The 15,583-nt window shown below is 33.7% G+C and overlaps 1 protein-coding gene across 2 annotated transcripts in view; it reads left to right on the plus strand.

Moving 5' to 3' along the window:
• The window catches only part of Nmdar1 (glutamate ionotropic receptor NMDA type subunit 1), a 239,418-nt gene that overhangs the window by 101,206 nt on the left and 122,629 nt on the right, over positions 1-15,583 (plus strand). For both annotated transcript variants that reach the window (XM_089088460.1, XM_089088461.1), the window contains exons 4-5: positions 5,163-5,357; positions 10,954-11,054. In XM_089088460.1, the coding sequence (XP_088944586.1) occupies positions 5,163-5,357; positions 10,954-11,054 (296 nt within the window). The remainder of the gene's footprint in view (positions 1-5,162; positions 5,358-10,953; positions 11,055-15,583) is intronic.

Genomic DNA, 15,583 nt, shown 5'->3' on the forward strand with positions numbered 1-15,583 from the left:
TTAGTGTTTTTGATTGATGAAAGCTGAAAATGCTCAAAAATTTCCAATATATAAACAATAAATTTCAAAGTTTTATGACTAAAATTGAGAAACAGCGAAAAACCTCAACAAAAACCGAACATTTGTGTTTTTGTTCGACAAAAATCGAAATTCTGGGTAAGCTTTACTACAAAAATAAAAAATCTTTGAAAACCGAAATGTAAAAACTATAAAAACTGAAAATCTGTGTTTTGGTTTGACAAAAATTAGAAATGTTAAAAAAGTTCCCGTTTAAAAACAAAGCTTTACAAAACTTTACACATTAGACAAAGCTAGAGTTGCAGAATTAACCTAAGTTTTGTTTTTTTAAGTTTCTCGCTGTTTTTAATTTTTGGCCTGGAGTTTTTAAAAACTGTAAGGTTTCTCATGTTTTCAAGTTTTGTTAATTCAAATCACGGATTTTTGATTTTCTGTCGAGGTCTTACACTGTTTTCCAATTTTTGCCATAAAGTTTTAAGATGCATTGTTTTGAAATGGGAAGCTTTAACATTTTCAATTTTATCGAGTCAAAACACTGATTTTCAATTTTGTCTAGGTTGTTTTCATCAGTTCCAATTTCATTATAAAGTGTTCAAAGATTTTCGTTATTAACTTTTCTCAGTTTTTCAGTTTTTATCGAGTGAAAATACACACTTTTAGTTTCTTTTTTGTCGAAGGCTTTTGCGGTTTTTCAATTTTTGTTTTAACGTTAAAGCTTTCTAATGTAAAATTCTCTCATATTTTCAATTTCTGTCAAGCGAAAACACGGATTTTCATTTGTCTGTCAAGGTTTTTCGCTTTGCCTTTTTTCAAGTATTTTCGATCTTGCAGCTTTGATTTGACTATTGCGAGTTTCATAGGTCTTTTTCAATATTCCTGGTCTATTCCAGCCTCATTTAGTCCTATCGAACTTCCTTCACTGGCCTCTGACTTCTCTTAGGCTATTCCAACATTCTCAGTCCTTTTCGGATGTTTCTGGTCTCTCCCACTCTCCTTTAGTCCAGTCCAAACTTCTTACCCTTCTCCAGCTTCTCTGAGGCTATTCAAGCTTTCATACTCGTTTTCTGGCGTTTTTGGCCTCTTCCAGTCTCCTTTAGTCCCATCCGGCATTCCTGCTGACCTTCAACTTCTCTTGTCAGTTTTCATAGTCTTTTTCTGAAGCTTTTGGTCTCTTCCAGTCTCCTTTAGTCCAATCCAACGTTCCTGCTCTCCTTCAACTTCTCTAAGACTTCTCAAACTTTCTTAGTCCATCATGGAGTCAATCACAGAGTCAATTGAATATCCCCTTCATCATGTCCCGAAAGTTGCAACTTCCAAACTTTCTTAAGATACACCCTTTTGACAACCTGCATGCACATAGTGTCTTTTGGTTTTCTTCAACACTTCCCTCAACGTTCCCTGATAACTTTACCATAAGACTCTAATCCTTTTTGGAGAATATAGATCACTCTGCTCCTCTTTCCCAGTAACAAATACTATATATAGACAATGGGTAAATTGTATATCTTACCGCCCTTACCCCAGGAACTGGGGGGGGGGTGTGTCATCCCAAAAGCCATAGTTATTGTACCTTTCAATCATGCGCAACAAAATTGCTATATCAAAATTTTGATTGATCTCCTTGGGGAAAAGGGTGTGAGAGTGGGCTGGTGTGACTCCAAAGTCTTTTAATTCTAAAAAAGCACAAGAACTTTCAGTTTCTCATCGAACAATCTTTTCCAAATTTTCTACGAAACTTTCTTCCATACGATGTGCCTTGGTGAAAAGAAAAAAAAAACAACTATAATACATAGAGTCCACTTTGCTCTTTACTTTGGCAATGCTTTTTACTCTGCCTATGAAGAAGACGTCATACATCACAAAAATTTGTCGAGTAAATATTCACGGCACCCTGCTCCTTGCAGCCTCCTCCCCTGCGTCATGCATATAAACACACTTCGCCTCTTTTCAGCCACAATTATTATAAAGTGAATTGGATTTGCTAGTTAGTGATTAATTGCTACTCTTAATTAAAAATTCTTAATATCGGGGTAAAGCTGTCCTAAATCAAGTAAAACAAGCAGGCATTAAAAAACGTATTTTAAGTCCTACAAAATTGGCTTATTTGGATTTCAAACAGTTCGTGGTAACGAACTGCAAGTAAGGAGCGAAGCGGCTCAATTGTTACCAAAACTCTAAAAAACGAAGTTTCGATATTAATAGATATTTAAAAAGAATTGGCTCATCATGCTGATTCCAAATATACAAGACACATTAAGCTTAGTGGTACTTATCAAAAGCTACGAGCGTGAGAAAATTTGTATGATTTTTGTAAAAGGGGAGAACACCCCCTAAAAGCCAAGAAATATTAATAAAAATCACACCATCAGAATCAGTGTATCCGAGAACCCTAACTGTAGAGGTTTCAAGCTCCTATCTAAAAAAAATGTGGAGTTTTGTGTTTTTTAACAAAAGAAATATTACTGATGCATGTTTTTTTTTCCAGGAGTGATTGCATCGAACCTATAGTCCTAGAACACCGGGAAAGGGCTCATTCGAATGGAATCAAAAGTTCTAGTGCCTCTTTTAAGTGAACAAAAGGATTGAAGGGCAACTAGCCCCCCTCCCACCTTCCTTTTATTCTCATAGCCATCCGATCAAAATTTTGAGATAGCCATTTTGTCAGCATAGTTGAAAAGCCCAGTAACTATTTCTTTTGGGATAACTTGACCCCCTTATAGCCCAGAGGGAAAGGTCTGTAAATCATTAAATTTGCCCATTGTTTACGTACAGCATTTATCATTGGGAAGTAAAAAGACTTTTTTTGAGGAGCAGGGGGTATTTTCTGCTGGGGGGATTACCCAGGGAAGAATTTCCCTTGGGAGGGAAGTTTTCGGGTTGTAAACTTTCCATGAGAAATTTTACACTGGGGGAATTTGCCAGAATTCCTATACGGAGTACTTTTTATTTGTCTTACTTTCTCTTTGCCGACTCGGTTTTATGTGTGGAGATATTAAGAGGAATTGTCCGAGAGAAACTTAAAACAAATAGAAATTGTTACGTATATGAGGGGGTTGCCCCTCCTCAATGCCTTGCTATTTATGCTAAAGTTTGAATTTTGTCGTAATTCTTTAATAACGACTCCTGAAACACAAGAGCCTATAAGTTAGAATGATAAGCCTTTTTAAAAGTTAAAAAAAACTTTAGCGTAAAGAGGCATTGAGGAAAGGTAACGCCCTCATATACGAAATATTTTCTCTTCGATTTAACTTTTGATGTTGCTCCTTACTTTCAGTTGAAAACCCTTGCTTTTTTTATTATTTCATTCCAAAAAAATTATATTTTTCGACGACAAATAAAATTTGAATCAAAAACTAAATACGACAATAAAAAAGTTTGTTTAAGATTTTAAGCCTAAAATGGGCAGAAATTACTATAATTGAGGAAATGAATGCTAAAATTAACAAAAAGTATAATAAATAATCAAGCCAAACAAAAAAAAAACATGGATTACAGCATATATGAATGGTAATACCACCCTTCCCCGAGAAGTCTTAAATGCAATCAAAGTTTTATTGGACAAAAACTAATAGCTTCGACATTTTTCATTGATTGTTATATTTAAAAAAGCAAATGTTACTCAAGACTATAGATTTTTTAAACTAGTTTTATTCGAAAGGAACATTTTGTCTTTGTTACTATAATGCGTAATAACATTATGTTAAAGAAATCTCCCTTGCAAATCCATTCCATTTAAATGTGCTGAAAATCTATTGGCTAAAAGGAGCGTTAAAGCCACCAAAAAATATTTTGTCATGTCGAAAATAGAGCCATCTAGTTATAACAATTATTGTAATTCAACTAATTATTAAAGTATTTAAGTCTTATTGATTTATTTAGTTTTAGTCAAAAATTAATAAAAAAAAATTATTTAATAATAATTTTATATTTAAAACGATTTCTATTTCAAGTAGAATGTTTTTATTTGTCACAGCCTCAACTACTACAAGATAATACAACAAGGCTAATCAAGGTTAACAAATAAGATCTACAGCAAATAAGAATGGGGCTGTTCTCCTCTAAAACCTACTAAAAAGCTTTGTTGTTATTTGTGGTTTGCTAAATACGACATACATTTTTAAACAACGTGGTTTTTATCTGTCATAAAAACTACTTTTATCGCCTATCATCACATTTGAACTGATATATCACTGTTAAGAGCACACTAATTATAGTTACTATATAACACAGTTTATATAATATACCAGTAAGTTTACCGCAGATGATTTCTGGCTCTTCATTCTCGGTGCGAACAAAAAGCTCCTCCCACTTATTTCTGCACTTATTGTCCACTTATTGGTGAGCCGGCCAAGTCGTTTCGTCCGTTCTTCTTCCACATCTGATTATTCTTTGTCTACCAGTGAAAAGATCTAATGCCACTTATGTTCATATCAGCAGAAACGTTCTTTGGAGTACTTACGCCGCGGTCTGGGTTCTTCTAATGCGTGGGATAGGAAAAGATCATGCTGGATAATTATATAAACTGTGCTATATAATAAGTATACAAGCAAAGGTACTTTCCATTAATCTAAGAAAAGACCTACTGACAACATTGCTGCAGAATGTAAAACAGGCTGAAGATATTTATGGAGAATAATTGCAAAAATGATTATTTAAATTTACTGACTATTCTGTAATATAGTTCTTTATTGTATACCAAAGTTGTTCGCAAGTGCCTTTCACGCTATTGTATATATATTTCCAAGAAATTATACTTTTTCTTGGAAAAAGAAAGTTGACTTTAGCTCAAGGAAAGTTTGACCAAGAAATTTGACTTTAGGGTATCAAGGATGGTCTTGATTAGATAGACAGTGTTTTAAGGAGTGGTGAGACAGTGAAGTAAACACTCATGTAAAATCAAAGTTTTGTTTACAATAGCGTATATACAGATCCTCTACAAGTAAGAAATCTTATACAAAGTATTAAAGTATGCAAAATTAAAGTAATACAAAGTATACAACTTATTTAGCCCTTTCACTCTCGAAGCTTTGTAATAAAAGTGCTCCACTTCTAGTTAAAAAAATTAGCACTTGAGGAATATTTTCAAAAGCTTTTTTTTGTGTAAATTATGGACAATTTGTATGTTTCTATTTTCTCACTTTTAGAAAGTATTTCCTACAGTATTGCGTACAAAATCTCCTTGGTCTTATCAAGTAGACGGATGGATAGCCTTAATGAGGTATTTTGGTTTTCGACAATTTCACCTCCTTCATGCCCAGGAAAGCGATGGCTGGGCCTTCAGACTCAGAGTTGAAAAGCATTTAAGGACCTATGAAACTGACATTGAAAAGGATTTGAAGGTCTTTTTTCTTTTATATAAGTACTTCTGTTATCGTTTATGCCTCTAGTTTCTAGAGTTTGTGCCATTATAGTCTGGTGAGCTATAAATTGCGGCGGTGGAAAAATATATATTAAAGGACCTCCCGTGTCTCTTCCCGATCATTGCCTCAAATTATATTCCGTAAACTTGCATAAATAGGTTCTAGAAAGTTCTGTATGAGCAGGTTTGCCAACTGCTAGTAGAAAGGTCAGTATGAGCAGGTTTGCCAACTGCCAACGTCCACAAAGAGTGCAAATCAACGCCAAAAGAGGTATTTTTGCTCAGAAAGAGTGCAAGTCAAAAATTCGCACGCATCCCCTCTGAGGTAAAAAAAACGGGTGCATTTCACACGAAAAGTGTGCAATTTGATAACCCTGTTCCTTGTGTTAAATGAACTTCTGATAAAGTTGCCAACTACTGAATGAAAACTGACACCCAAAGGGGTGATTTTCACTTTTCCGCATCCTCTCTGAGGTAAAAAAGAGTGCGTTTCATACAAAAAGTGTGCAAGTTGGCAACCCTGAGTATGAGTTCAAAGCCACTTTTCGTATCTCTGATAGACCCTTCTCTTTTCTTGTCCTTAATCCAATATCTCAAAAGGTTATTGGACATGTTTCACCGATATATAATATAACGTTCGACAGGTTTAATGTTAACAACATATAAATTTAGAACCTATCTAGACTTGTATCCAGTCCGGACAAAGCTTTTAAAATATTAGGGACTTATCACTTTATTGGGCAAATTTCCTAAGCTCGGGGTTTTTCATTCAATTCTAAAATACGTCATTTCCGAGAGGTAGCATACAAAAAAATCACATAATTCTGGTATTTCCTTTCATTTTTCGAGATTAGCCAACGTATTTCATTAATGACGACGTTTAATATATTTTTACCAAAGCCTCCGTTTTGCTTTTTTAAAAGATCCACTTGCAACTAATGGACAGTTGCCCACCTTCAAATAATTTTTCCCTTTTCCAACTTCTAGCTTTATTAATAACCTCTCTTCGATAAGTATTGACTCCAAATCAAACTACATTCCCTTATACATGAAGAAGTTATTCAGAATAGCGAAATTTAAGCCAAAAAAAATCGAAGAATATAGGACGTCGCAAAGCCTGTCTCCAATTCTGACTAACCCTCGTGTACATGAAAAATTTATCCCTTTACTGGGCAAACTTCTTAAGCACGGGTTTTCCCTTCAATTCTAATCCATGTCAATTTGGAGGGGTAGTACGTAAACTACTAATTATTCCACAATACAATTTTTTTTCGCTTTCAGAGATTAACCAATTGATAATGCTAACAACTGTCTTTTGGCAAAATTTTGCCGAAACCTATCAATTGTAATAATACTTCATCTTACCAAGAAGTCCAACAAACTTAACCAGCCCCAAAAATTCTTTAATCATCTTCAATAACTGTATTTTTATTTTAAGGTTTTAAATAATCTTATCAAACAGTTCGTGGTAACAAACTGTAAGTAAGGAGCGATGCGGCTCAATAGTAACCAAAACTCTAAGAAGCAGAGTCTTGATAACAATAGATACATCAACAGAATCTAATTTTGGTGCTTATTCAAAATGTCTTTAATTCATTAAATTTAGTGGTATCCATCAAAACTTACGAGCCTGAGAAAATTCGGTCCATTTTTGACAAAGTGGAAAACACCCCCAAAAAATCAAGTGAGCTTAATGAAAATCACTCCATCAGTTTCAGCATACCAGAGTCCCTACTGTAAAGGTTTCAAGCCCCTATGTACGATTAAACAAAAAAAACAAGCGTTATTGCGTATATGTGGGGGTTCGCCCCCTAGTCAATACTTCGCTCTTTACGTTAAATTTCGAATTTTGTTCGAATCACAAATCCCTGAATCACAAAGGCCGTTTAATTAGAATAGATAGCTATTTTGAAAGTACTAAAAAAAACTTTAGCGTAAAGACCGAGGCATTGACTAGGGGGCGATCCCCCTCACATACGAAATAATTTCTGTTCGTTTTAAGTTTCAATGTTGCTCCTTACTTTCAGTTGAAAATATTGTTTTTTTTATTTAATTTCTGGTAGTTTTTTTTTTTTAATAATGCAGGGAAATCCGGCACCCCCTTCATAGAAATGTCCCTTCCCCCAAGGAAACATCTTCTATGGAAAGATCCTCCCACGTAACACTGCCTACATGTCAGAAGAACAAGAAGACGTTCAAAAACGTGCTACTAAAATAATTCTTGGACCCAGGTATGAGAGTTACGAGCATGCCCTAGTAGTTATGAGCTTGCCCACTTTGTTCACCCGAAGACACGATTTGATAATGAGATTCGAGAAATCACTCATCTCGAACGAAAAACATCGCTCAATTCTTCCTCCAACCGCACCGACCCCCAAACTCACCAGACATCAGAACAGACTACAACCCGTCAAATGCCGAACGAACAGATTTGCAAATTCCTTCGTACCATATCCTGTTAGTGTATTAAACAAGTGATATTTTTTTTTTCTTAAATGACTGTAAAAATAGCATAATTTACCATTCAGCTTTGTTTGCTACGAAAGCTAGTTTATTAAACGAATACGAATTTTGATTGGGTGACTTTGGGAAAAAATGAGCGTTGGAGGGGACCAAGTTGCCCTCCAATTTTTTTGGTCACTTAAAAAGGACACTAAAACTTTTAATTTCCGTTCGAATGATCCCTCTCACGATATTCTTGGACGATTGGATCGATACGTTGACCCCTGGGAAAAAACAACAACAAATAAACACGCATCTGTGATCTTTCTTCTGGCACAAAATACAAAATTCCACATTTTTGCAGATAGGAACAGCTTGAAACATCTACAGTAGGGTTTTCTGTTACACTGAATGAGATGGTTTGATTTTCATTAAGATTCTACGACTCTTAGGGGGTATTTCCCTCTTTTTTCGAAAATAAGGCAATATATTCTTAGGCTCGTAACTTTTGATGGGTTAGACTAAATTTGATTTACCTTATATATTTGAAATCACCATAAGAATAAAATTTTTTTGATATATCTACCGGTATTACAATTCCGTTTTTTAGAATTTCAGTTACTATTGAGCCGGGTTGCTCCTTACTTACAGTTCGTTACCACGAACTGTTTGAAAATGTGAAATTTTGCATTTTGGGTCAGATGAGCGATCACGGATGTGAGTTTATTGCTTTTTCCCCCAGGGGTGATCATGTCGAACGAGTAATCGTAGGAAATCGGGAGAGGGCTCATTTGATTGGAAATGAAAAGCTCTAGTGCCCTTTTTAAGTGACCAAAAACACTGGAGGGCTCATTTCCCCCCCTAAGTCACCTGATAAAAATTTTGATCAAAAGTTTGTGGGGGGACCTTTTCATAGAATAATTTCTTATGGGGGAAGGGATTTTTCCCTGGAGGGGGAGCCGGATTTTTCAGTATTATTTAAAAACGACCGGTAATTAAACAGGAAAAACAAATTTTTTTCACCTGAAAGTAAAGAACAATATTAAAACTTAAAACGAACAGAAATTGTTACATTTATGAGGGGGGTCACCTGAGGTGTTGACGAAAGGCCAATCCCCCCATATACGTAATATTTTCTGTTCGTTTTAAGTTTTAATGTCGTTCCTTACTTTCAGTTGCAAAAACTTGTTTGTTTTTTTAATTCAATAGCTCCTAAATATAAAATGATAGCTAAAAAAAGTTATACGAGCTCCCCCAAATATTTTGTTCCTCTAATATAAAACTCACTTGTCTTTAGACTCTATTTTTTCAAAAATAGTTATACCTACTCCTCCCAAGGCCCCTTCAAAGATCTAACCATACCACCCCTCCCCTTGTTTTTTTTGCCTAATATGAAATTCTTATTCTCCTTTTGATTTATTTTTCTTTTGACATACTTCTAATTTTTCTTCAGACTGATTTTTCTTTCAGCACACCTTTCACTCCTATTTAAAGTGCGTGATAATTACAAGTAATCATACCGACAAGGCTGAGATACCTATCCAGACTCCTCTCCTCTAACATTTTATTAATAAAATACAGAATTTGTATTTTTCTTTTGACTTATCCTTTTTTTTTAACACAGTTCTTGTTTTCTCATTTCGCTTTGACTTTTTTTCTTTTGAAACACCTTGGTGATAATTTCAAATAATGATACTAGAAAGGCTTTCCCATCATCCAGCATCCCCCCTGCTCAAAATGTTGCTCATTGAATATGGAACTTTGTTATATATGACTTATTTTTCTTTTGACACATCTTTCAAACCTGCATATGTACGTGATAATTACAAGTAAGTATGCTAACCATGCTCGCAAAGCTAACTGGACTCCTCCCCTCCCACATTCTATTCACTTGAATAAGGTTTCACTTACAAAAATATGAAGTAAATTATTTTTCTTTTGGATCTATTTCTAATTTTTTACTACTTGATAATACCATGAAAGCTAAGACACTTGTCCTTGCTTTTCTCCAAAATTGTGTTCACCCTATCGTGAAGTTTCATTTTGTTTGACTCAATATATGGGATTTGATTGTAACTACTTCCCCGACACCGTTAAACACACCAAAATGTCCATCCCTCTATATTTTAATCATGTAATATGAATTTCTGATTTTCTTTTGAATTATTTTTCTTTTGAAGCAATTGTTTTTTTTTTGTTTTTTTTTTACTTATCTTTTTCAGACACACCTTTCACCCCTGCATTAAGTGTGTGATAATTACAATTAATCGTACAAACAAGTTGAAACTGTTAACCAGACTCCCCCCCCCCCTTCTCAACATTTTATTCACTCAATATGAAATTTTTATTTTTGTCTGACTCTATTTTTTATTTTTGTAGCACTTAAATATACAATGGAAGTTAAGATACTTGTCCATGCTTCCCTCCAATATTTATTCACTTAATAGACAATTTTAGCTTTTTTCGTCTCTATTTTCAAAACAGAAAACTCCCATATTTTAACCACATAATACGATATTCTTAGTTTTGGTAAAATTCTGAAAATTTCGTAAGATTGGTATAACAGTCTTACCTCGCCTGAATTAACCTATGTCGAACCTATTCTAACCAATTTAAGTGAAATACCTTCAATGAAAATGAAATAGTGGATTTTGAGTGAATTGAGGAGATGATTTCCCTGAGTTAACAAAAATAATTGAATTCTGCCTTTTTTTTTATTGTTTGAGTAGTTTCACACTTGCTAATTTTTGTTGTAACATTTCAATATACAGTATTTTTCGAGCATGGTCTCCCCTTTTTCAAATTTGTTCACTTAATTTATACGTTTTTAATTTTTGCTCCCCTTAATTTTCATTTTATGATTTTATTCACTTAATTCCCACTTCTTTTCTATCATGGAAATTCCTGCATAAATTTGTTCTGTCTTCTTAATTAACAGGCCTCTTTGGAATTTTTCGGAATTTAGAGTTTTGAACTTGAGCTAGAACTTATAAATCTCTAGGTAAATCACGAAGACCAAGACCATCATATAGGCTGAGTTTTCACCTTGTTAAAAAACATTTACTTATTTACGGAAGAACTGATTCATTCGGCTATTACATTTTTTTTCCTTTGATATTATCCTTTTATTACAGGTCAGTAAGATTTTGACTTTTCAGTCATTCCAAGAATCATATAAAAGTTACTTACTGCGTCTCCTTGGTTCGGAAAGCCGAGTCTTCTGTCTTCATGCAGCGTAAGTTCCTCTTTTTCCCGAATTATTGCACAATTTTCCTAAGTTTAAGAATTTTTTTAAATAAGCTACGGTGTGTGTTTAGACTTTTTGCGTTGTTTAGACTTTAGTAATTACAAAACCGCACTTTAGATAACAGCCAAACGCCCAGTAAAATTAGATAATTTCGGAGACCACACTGCCTTTCCATGACGATAAAATAAAAGTTCAAAGTAGGGATAAAATCCTTTTTAAGAGACATTTTATCCCTATTTTGAACTTTTATTTTATAGTAAACTTAGCTAATTAAACTATGATTTAATGGTGCTTAGATTAGCGACAAAAGCCATAGTTTATTGTATGAGCTTAATAAGAAAATCAGCACCAGTTTTGATTTTAGTTCAGCTATTCAAAGTACGCAAGACATCAAAACAATTTGTTTTCTCCCTGGGCATATCTTAGGTCTATTAACACCTAAAAACGGTAATTCTCTATGGTTTCCCTTTTGGTTCTTTCAAAGTTAGTACGTTTTTAGTGCAATACCACATTTTCGTCAGTGCTGCCACGGTGTATAGTGAAAATATATAAATAAAGCCAATAATTTTAATTTGACAACGCTTTTCATCTAAAAAAATTTCAACATTAACAATCTGCTGTTTCCCCAAGATGACTACTACGTCAAAGTAAATTATTTGGTGTCATACATTCCTCTAATATTTTTTGCTGATTTTTTACCCGTTTTTCTTGTTTTTTTTTAATTCAACGCTACCTAGTTTTTAAAACTATAGAATTGCAGATGGGGTATTAAAACTTAATGCCGGATTTTTACTGATTTCTTATGACATACGTGATTTTATAATTTTCCTCATAACCAATTCAAGCAATCAACTCTCACTTTCACTATTATCAGTTCTTAAAAAATTTAATATAGAAAAAAAGAACACAAAGCCAGAATAATGGTGACCCAAAAAGTAATATACTCGTACACAGGGGTGGCAGAAACACACTAGTAAGATAAAAAATATAGCCAATTAAGATAATACCTTCCTAAGCAACTTCACAAACCATACATCTAACCAGTAAATATATAGTATTATATTACAAACATAATATCATATTTGGTTTCATCAAAAATAATATTATGAACATTCCCTAGGGGCTAATACCTGTTAGTTTAAAATATCTTCTCGTAGACTCTTCATGATTTACAAAAAGCTATTTGACCCACGGAAGAGTCAATCATGAGTGATCTACACACCACCCCTCTTCTCCAATAGCCTATTCTCCAGACTCCCAATTTACTCATCATTTCTTGGAAAATGGCACTTGCTTAAGTATGTAAGGTATTTTATTGAAAATTCTCAAAATGAAATTGATTATTCAGTTTTCTCAACATAACTTCATTAATAAATTTTTACTAATATATTCTCTTTGGCAGAATTTTCCATCTTATTTACAAATTTTTCAAAATAGTGAGAATAGGCCTATACGTAAGTGGAAAAATAACACAGTCTTTTTTTTTACTGAAATAAAGAGCTAAATTAAGACTTAAAACGTAAGTAAACTGCCCAAGTTAAATAGTATAGGCTGTCAAGCCTGATATGATTCTTCTATACTGTGATTGATTGTTCAGTTTACCAAAAGACATTGCCATTGTCACAACGGTATAATTATTTGCTACAATCAACTTTTTTGTTGCAAAGATTTTGTAACTCGGTATTCGCTTTTGATTGTGTTCTTTTCGATGTTCCTAGGGCAATCCATTCAGTATCATCCACGGGGAGGGGGGGCAACAAATTTATCAGTAAAAGTGCTATTGATGTTCACCCCCTCTTGAGTGTATTTCTGCTGATCTTAGAATTAAGGATTTGGTATTCTGCTTTTAAAATTTGATTATATATCTTACTTTTTTCAGTCAGAATTACACTCGTGACGTTACCTATTGTACTACTGACTAGCCTTTGTAAAGCCAATCCACATGAGGCCAAGGCTGTTGTGTAAAGTAAAAAATTCAACATTTCATTTTGACAGCGACCCTTTTACTCCCTTCTCTGATGCTTCTTATTCCTTAACATCCTTTCTCGCGACTTCTTCCTAATCGATTCGAGGACATCCTACTCTTTTTTTGGCCACAACTGAGTTACAAGGGATATATATATAATAAAAAAAGTGCTTAAATATGGTATAAAGTCATAAAACGTGTGCCTAAGACTATCCTTTGGTAATTCTTCTTAAAAATATATAGCACATCTTCCTCGGTCACAAAACGTAAAGTTTTTTGAGACATATTCGATCTTAGTCATTACTGTGGCCTCTTGTATACTTCTCTTTATTTTAAAACTTATCCTCCTATTTATTTCAGTTTATTCTACTGCAGAAAAAATAGTAAATGAAACCTTAGGTTATCAAAGAGTTCGTGGTAACGAACTGTAAGTAAGGAGCGACCCGGCTCAATGGTAACCGAAACTCTAAAAAACGGAATTTTGATACTAATAGATACATCAAAAGAATCAGATTTTAATTCTGATTTCAAAAATATAAGTTTCATTAAGTCTAATCTTACCCATCAAAAGTTATGCGCCTGAAAACTTTGGTTGATTTTCAAAAAAAGGGGGAAAGACCCCTTAAAAGCTATAGAACCTTAATGAAAATCACACCATCATATTCAGCGTATCAGAGAACCCTACTGTAGAGGTTTCAAGCTCCTATCTACAAAAATTTGGAATTTTCCATTTTTTGCCAGAATAAAGATCACCGATGCGTGTTTTTTTTTTCCCCATGGGTGATCGTATCAACCCAGTGGTCATAGAAGATCGTGGGAGGGCTCTTTGGAATGGAAATTAAAAATTTTAAGGCCATTTTTAAGTGAAAAAGAATGAAGGGCAACTAGCCCCCTCGCACTCCTTTTTCCCCCAAAAGTCACCGGATCAAAATTTTGAGATAGCCAATTTGTTCAGCATGGTCGAAAATATTATAACTATGTCTTTTAGGATGGCTTAATCCCTCGAAGCCCCCGGGGGGGAGGGCTGAAAGTTATGAACTTTACCCAATGTTAACATATAGTATTGGTTATTGGGAAGTATACAGACGTTTTCAGGGGGAATTTTTTCTGGTAGTGGGGGGTGGGGATGGGTCGGGGGTTATATGGGAGGATCTTTTTATGAAGGAAGTTTTCCTGGGGGAAGGTACATTGCTATGAAGGGGGCGCAGGATTTCCCAGCATTATTTAAAAAAAGATAAGAAATTAATTATAAAAAAAACAAGTTTTCCAAGTGAAAATAAGGAGTAACATCAAAACTTAAAACGAACAGAAAACATTACGTGTATGATTGGGTTAATCCCCTAGTCAATACCTCGCTCTTTAAGCCAAAGATTTTTTAGTACTTTCATAAGGGCTATTTATTATAATTAAGGGCCTTTGTGATTAAGGGTAATTTTTAAAGAATTGTAACAAAATTCAAACTTTAGAGTAATAAGCGAGTTATTGACTAGGTGGCGAGCCCCCTAATATAAGTATTAAAATATATGAATATAGAAGTTCGCTACGCAAGTTAATTCATAAGTTACGTATATTTATTACTAATAAAAACGTTCGTAAATAAAATTAAACAAGTTTCGAGAAAGCCATTTAACCAAATAAAAGTAAAATTAATCTGCAAATTTTGTTTTAATTATTCAGCCTTTGTGATTAAGGGGTCATTTTTAAAGAATTGGAACAAAATTCGAACTTTAGCTTAAAGAGCAAGGTATTGACTAGGGGGTGAACCGCCTAATTTATGTATTAAAAATATATGAATATAGATGTTCGATACGTAAGTTAATTCGTAAGTTACGTGTATTTATTACTAATAAAAACGTTCGTAAATAAAGTTAAACAAGTTTCGAGAAAGCCATTTAACCAAATAAAAGTAAAGTTAATATACAAATTTTAATTTAACTAATCATGTACGTTGAGCCAAAATCAAAACCTGCATAAATTAAAAAAAGTTCAAAAATTAAATAAAAAAACAAGTTTTTTTTAACTGAAAGTAAGGAACGAAGTTAAAACTTAAAATGAACAGAAATTATTCCGTATATGAAAGGGGCTGTCCCCTCCTCAACGGCTCGCTCTTTACGCCAAAGTTTAAATCTCATAAATCAATTTTTTTTAAACAATAAAATTTTGTTAAAATGTTGTTTTGCAAACTTTGTCTTAATTAACTTTAACGAAAATGACACCATCAGATTCAGCTTATCAAAGAACAATATTAAAGAAGTTTCAAACTCCTATCTGCGAAAATATGAAATTTTGAATTTTTAGTGAACTCTAACGAAAATAATAATATCACATCAAGTTTGTTACATGGCACTATTAAAGAAGTTTCATTTTCCTATCTTACAAAATTTTAACATTTATATTTTTTGATTGAAAAAAAGATCAAGATGCATGTTTTTTTTTCTGTGGTAATATTTTCAACCAAGTGGTCACAGAATATTGTGAGATGGCTCATTCGAAAGGAAATTAAACCCCCCTCCCACGCTCATTTTTTTCCCAAAGTGTCTTGATCGAAATT

This window comes from Artemia sp. Qi Xiang Cuo, chromosome 4 (genome assembly GCF_049724085.1).
Source record: "Artemia sp. Qi Xiang Cuo chromosome 4, ASM4972408v1, whole genome shotgun sequence".
Taxonomy (NCBI): Eukaryota; Metazoa; Arthropoda; class Branchiopoda; order Anostraca; family Artemiidae; genus Artemia; species Artemia sp. Qi Xiang Cuo.